Genomic DNA, 6,265 nt, shown 5'->3' with positions numbered 1-6,265 from the left:
AACCCAAACAGAATAACATGGCTATTTCCCTAAATTATTGTTCAAACATATGGAAGTCATTCTCTTCTCAATGGTTTTGTTGTTAAGGAGCAAAGAAAGCTGCTAACATTGTCTGCTCTCCATAAATCCTCCTTTACTATATGGATCCTCCTGATCTATCCAGGTAGGTTTGTTAAATCAGGACGGTGCTTGGGATTTAAGAGAAAATAATACAGTTTATTTGATGCACTTTTCTCTCTAAGCATCGACTTTCAAAAAATCCAGAAAATCCTATTATAAAGTCTGAGGACAGAAGGTGCTTTTTGGGTGCAGATCAGCATCTGAAGTATCCACTTCAGCTCTGGTGAGACACAAAAACCTTGCAAAAGTTTAACCAGGGCCTGAAATAGCACAATAGAGACATGTGGTGGTGGTGGTGGTGAAAAGAGGACAATCCCAAGATTTCCCCTCTCCTGTTTCCCTCTGTCATTCTCCTCTCTCTTCTCTTCTCCAGCCCAAAGTCCTGGAAAATACGGTTGCTTGTCATATGAAGCTATGCTAGTTTTTGGATTTTCCTTGTTGCATCTCACTATACATTTCCTATTAGACACTTTTTTTGAGACAGAGAATTACTGCACACAGCATCCCAGAAGTGGCCATACCTCATATTTAGCGGTGTAATGATGATCTCTAGCCCTTTCCTAACAATCTCTACCACTTCACCTACATTTTTGATTGAAGCGAATTGTTGAGCCCATGTTTTCATAGAATGATATGGAGTAGCTTTTCTATCATCATGATACTGGATTGATCCAATTGATTGACCAATTGACCACTAATTGTATACAATTATATTAGCTGGCTCATGCCAGCTCAGAGCATCTCATTTCATGTGAAAAGGTAGGAATGTTTTTCTTTTCCCCCATTAATCTTTTTACATTACCCACATTGCATTTCATTTATTTTTGTTGTCAGTCACTCACTCGGCATCACTCAGCTAAGTCTACTCTTTGCTACTGTTCATACCCATTCTTTCTCTGTCCTTGCAATTTGCTATCCTCTGGATCCATCAGGAATAATTGATTCGGCCACGAGAGCATCCCTAAACTCCTCCACGGTGAACACAGATGCCAAAAAGCCCCTCCTTGCCTCCAGTTCTGGCTTCATCTGCTCTGGGAACCCCTAGCACTGGCCCTGCAGGTGTTCTGGCAGCCTTCAAGCTCCTGATGTGTTTGCAAAAGCAGATGTTATTAATTTGTAAAGTATCTTTGAACTTCTCATGGGGGGCTGCCACATTTGGTGTTGTTTCTAACCAATTGCTTTCCTCTTTTGAACACTTCTGCTTTTTTTTTTTTTTTTCCCCAGGATGTTTTTTGGGTTTCTATACCATCCCTTGCCAACCCAGCTAGCTATGCCAACTTCCTCTGCACTTCTGTACCCTAGTCTCTCCCTCATAGCTGTTCAAGAGTAACTCAGTCATGCCTTTGACATTAGTTTGGAAAATGGCATGAAATTTTGCCCTTTTTGTGGGTTTCCACATTAACTGGTCCCTGAAAGAGCTACAGAGTGGGTCTAAAAATTAGTGTCTGTGTCAGGCCCTATGTGATGTATACCAGCCTGAATGGACATAACCCACAATCCTCTTCACACTCTTGTTTCCTGCCCATAGAGCCTCCCTGGTCGCTCTCTGGATACTGTCACCAGCAGGGACAGACAATCAATGGTGACACTTTTATAGCATTTTTATTTGGGCTTGGCATCCCCTGTTACTTGTTGAGAGTGTTAACCTGTGATCTGATCTGACTGCTAGTCCTTATCTCTGGAAATGATCCAAAACCAAAAAGGAATGAAAGGAAAAAACTCACAACAAACCAACATTTTTTGGCTTTGTACCCAGATGGGACATTATGAGTCGCATTTGGATTTTGTATTTGGGGATTTTTTTTCTGTTTTCTTTGCAAAGTAACAAAATTCTCACAAAACTAACAAGGGGAACAAAATGCTTTACTTTTTTTTTTTTTTTTTTTTAAGCTAGAGAAAGGGGGAAATAGGAAGAAAATTCCCATCTTTTCATCAAAAGAAAAATATCAGCAAAAAGAATAAGATTTTCAACACTGTGGAAAATTTGTAAGAATAGCAAAGGTGTAGCTATATTAACTATACTTTCTCAGATTTATACAAACATTTATAAAACATGAATGAATACCAGAGGGAATATTTTTATTAATAAAAAATTAGAACACAAGCTTTTAATACCTATACCAGGAAAACCAGTTCATTTATTTAAACAGCAGTTCAGAAACCAGAAACAAAACAAAAAGAATTAGTTACTTTCTTATGGATTTAAATTTTGGAGTTAAAATCTCTTGATGGCTTCTAAGGAAGCCTTAGGTCTGTAGTAATTCTCAGGAAACAGCATTGCTGACTACAGCACAAACCAACTCAAATTGTGCTGATTCTGTAGGTAAAGCCTTTGAAACTGGTGGAGCTTGTGGAGGAGTCAGAATCTCAAGAAATGCCAGTATTATTTCAAAAGGGGGGGGGGGGGGGGGGGGAAGGTCTATTTCCAAAAGGAGCAAAACTGGAAGGCAATTAAACTCAGCAGCATCCTAGAAGCCAAAAGAAGGCTTAACTTCTGAGTTCAGCTTGGACTGAAGCTCATGGTTGAAAGCTGATACGGGCTTTTCCTAGAGCAGGGATAGTTAAAGCATGGTCCAGCAGAGCTGTAGCCTGGATATACTCTAATTCTGAGTGCTGAGACAAGCATGGAGACCATGTAGTGATCCGGTAAAGTGTGGAGAGTTAGGAGAAGAGCAGTGGTTTACACACTGTTATTTCTGAGGGCCTCACCTCTATGTTAAAGAACATCGAAATCAGTCCACCTAGTACAAATCAGGTTTAGCCCTGGCAGATTGTCAGTGTTGCCTGGGGCTGGGCAAGGGCCGGCTGCCCCTGTCAGAAAGCATGAAGCATATCTACACTTGGGTCCCATGCATGGAGTAAGGAAAATTATTTTGAGAAGGTAAGAGAAACACAAAAAATCTTCTTCTACCTTTCTCTCCTTATGGTGCCCTGTTATGGAGGAAGGTTGGTTGAATACCAAGACCCAAGACATGCATCAGTACATTTACACAGCTGAAAGCATTATCAGCCATGGATACTGATGCCTTAACCTATGCTGCTTGAGCAGAAGTCCATTTGTAAATGTCTAATAAAGGACATGATGGACTTTTTTTTTTAATGAGATAACCAAGAAACGGGATTTACTTCATATTTTAAGAAATTAGACTATATCAAATGTGTAATAAAAATATTTTCTATAGGATTTTAAAATATATACATATATAAACTACCTTAATTTTTAATGCCCTGTTGATATTGATGTGGTCTCTACAGTATCTAAGTGTAACTAAGTGAGGCTGCCCAGCAACCTCCATTATACCTCAAACAGTGATTATAAAACTTGAAGCCTTGTCCACACTGTAAATTAAACCTGCTTGAAAACAGGATCTGAAATTGTCTGCTGGGCCTGATCCAGCACCCGCTAATAGTTAGGCTAAGTCCACTCCTGACTGCAAGAGCTGGATTAGGTCCCAGACACAGTCCTGATACGACATGGTTTCCAACTCTGTTGGCTGGTCAATGATAAAGGCAGCTGAGGGAGTTACTGAGACCCTTAAGGCACTTCCTGGTAAAAGAAAAAATATTAGATATTTTACTTAGAATATTTAGGGATATTTCAAAACAGTCTTAAGACAATTTGGGCACATCTATATTTCATTTTGAAGAGGGGCCCAAAATGACCGTGTCTCAGACATAGCCTTTGCGCAGACACTGGATGTAGACTTTAGTCAAGCTTAAAGGAGGTTGAGAACTTGGGGATGGTGATGGAGCAAAGAGCATTCATGCCTGCATTCTTCCTACAGCATCCATCTCCATATATCCCCCTGGCCTTGCTTGCCCAGCCCCTGTGGAGGAGGTAAATTGTCACCAGATCTTTCCAAGAGGATCTCCTGGGTCAAGAGCCTGCAATGGCCCATGGGGCTGAACTGGGGCTTTCATCAAAAAAGCTGGTGATGGAGGTGGAGGGGGATGGGGTGAGGGCAGAGAAGCACAGATTACAGTCTGGCCCTATGTCCACCAAGGACAGTGAGGACATGGCTTTGGGCTGTGCCTCCAATACCCAACCAAACACAGTTTGCGTTCCTGTTTAATCTAGCACTGTGTCTAAAGCAAGTTCAGATTCATTTTCTATGCAAGGTTTGAAGCACAGTGTAGACAAGGTGTGAGGGCCAGATCCTGATCTAATGCAGGCAAAATTCACCAGTATCATTGGCCTGAGCACTTACCCTTCCATTATACTTTAAGGTAGGTAGCATGGGAGTTCTCCTGCTTCAGAGAGTTAATATAGGGGATTTGACCACCTGCAGAGGAAAGTTTCTCGCTGAGCTTTCGGTTCATCTGCTCCACGTGCCTGGTGTTTTTCCTGGCTTGCCGGAGAGACCTCTTGACTTTCTTCACCCGATCTCGCAGCTGCTTGTTGCGCTTCTCCAGCGTTGCCACTTTCTGCTGCAGCTTCTTCACTCTGTCCTCCTCCTCAAACAGAGCTTTCTGGACTGAGGAGCACATGAGCTGAGGGGACAGCAGAAACACAACAGCAACAGGTGAGCTTTACACAAAAATTTATTGAAGCAAGCGTTAATTCAGGTGTTCCTTGAAACACCTCACAGCTCTTCAAAAGTAGAATGCTTTTCTTGGAATTCTGTTTTTATACTTTTTTTAGTAAAATCCTCTCTTTCACTTCTGTAGTCAGATAAGACCCAGAATTGTAGATCTTAAAAATACTGGTGATTCACAATTACTTTTAGGAACTGTTTTGACAGACCTGTCCATCCCACAGGGAATTTATGAAGGAATGATGCCCTATTTCTGGTATGAAACTGGAGTTCAGGCCAAGGGGTGATTTGATTCATCTTAGCAGCCCTTCAGAAACCCAGATTTTGACATGAGCCTTCCCTTTGTTCTTTATGTCAGCATGTGAAATAAGGACTTCAGCTGCAGAACTCAGAACTGGCTTGTTTTGCCTTTTCAAGAACTGAGTTGTCTTAAATATCTCATTATATGGGCTTCTTTCAGATGAAACTCCAAAGGGTAAAATCTCAACAGTCTCTAGGAGCATTCAAGATCCCATAACTTTAACAGAAGTAATTTTTTAGAGGGTCATTGGCTGAAAACTGCCCCTTCCATTCTACCTGCTACCAACTTATTGCAATATTGCCCCCAGTAGGAACATCAGGCTCTTGTCCACTCATGATGTCCACTCATGCCTGTGGCTCATAGATAGGCAAAAGAAGAAGGAACCACCTTCAAAGGTGCTGCACCCAAGGCATCACTAGAAGAGCAGCTCACAGGGCATTTTCAAATCCACTGTGTTGGATGATGGTCCAAATGCAAAACATCTGTTGGACAATTGTTCTTCCGCAACTACCTCATCTAGGATGACCCAGAGGTCTATCTCAGCTCAGCTATATGTGATTATCATGTTTATGGTCTTCTATTTAAGACTTGCTTCCTATTTGTAGGTGCAGCAATAGGAATGGGATGAGAAACAATAGCGACAAAGGTCACTGACTAGTTTCAATGCAAAGGAGTTCTGTTCCTGACGCACAGTGTCACTTGGGATGGGATTCAGCTGCCTTCTCTTAAGTACTGAAAAGTGAGACTCAGACCTGGGCTTCTCTCTTATTCCCTGTAATGTCTGCAGGGAGAGACACCCTTCAAGAGGGTGATCTCCACCACCTAGGGCAGTGGGAGGAATCACCCTCTGAATACATTTCAGTGACTACAAAGGCATCAAGTTCCGTGTTTTCTACCTGGGCAACATTTTCCAAGCAGAAAAAGAGGAGGTCCCTGGGGCTCAAGGACATCCCCACCACAAAGTTTCTGATCTAGAGGAGCCACCACTGAAATCTATGTCTGCCCAGGGTGATGTGCCTCCTTCCTTTTTTTCCTACAAAAAGCATCCTGAGATATTTTATTATGGAAGTGAGACTTTCAGCTGATTGCTGCACTGGTGCTGTGAGGAAAGGCAGTGTCTTCTGCTGGATTTATCTCCGATTACATCTAGATTTTTTTTATGCGTGTCAAACACTCCTGGAGCCTGGATGGGCTTTCTCTGGCAGAACATTTGGAACAGACAGGGAATCTAAATAAACAAGTAAATCCTCACTGTGATGATGAAGGATTACGTGTTTCTTTCCATCTTACTTTGTAGTATTTTCAACAA

The 6,265-nt window shown here is 41.8% G+C and overlaps 1 protein-coding gene across 1 annotated transcript in view; it reads right to left on the bottom strand.

Annotated features, from left to right (window-relative positions):
- Positions 1-2,178: 2,178 nt before the first annotated feature.
- CCDC3 (coiled-coil domain containing 3) overlaps positions 2,179-6,265 on the bottom strand; it is a 45,877-nt gene continuing 41,790 nt past the window's right edge. The window contains exon 3 of the mRNA XM_074825504.1: positions 2,179-4,611. Within this exon, the coding sequence (XP_074681605.1) occupies positions 4,336-4,611 (276 nt within the window). The 3' untranslated portion in view covers positions 2,179-4,335. The remainder of the gene's footprint in view (positions 4,612-6,265) is intronic.

The sequence above is a fragment of the Strix aluco genome, chromosome 5, assembly GCF_031877795.1.
Source record: "Strix aluco isolate bStrAlu1 chromosome 5, bStrAlu1.hap1, whole genome shotgun sequence".
In the NCBI taxonomy this organism is placed as follows: Eukaryota; Metazoa; Chordata; class Aves; order Strigiformes; family Strigidae; genus Strix; species Strix aluco.
Note: the sequence above shows the minus strand (reverse complement) of the source record. Positions and strands in the feature narration are given on the sequence as shown.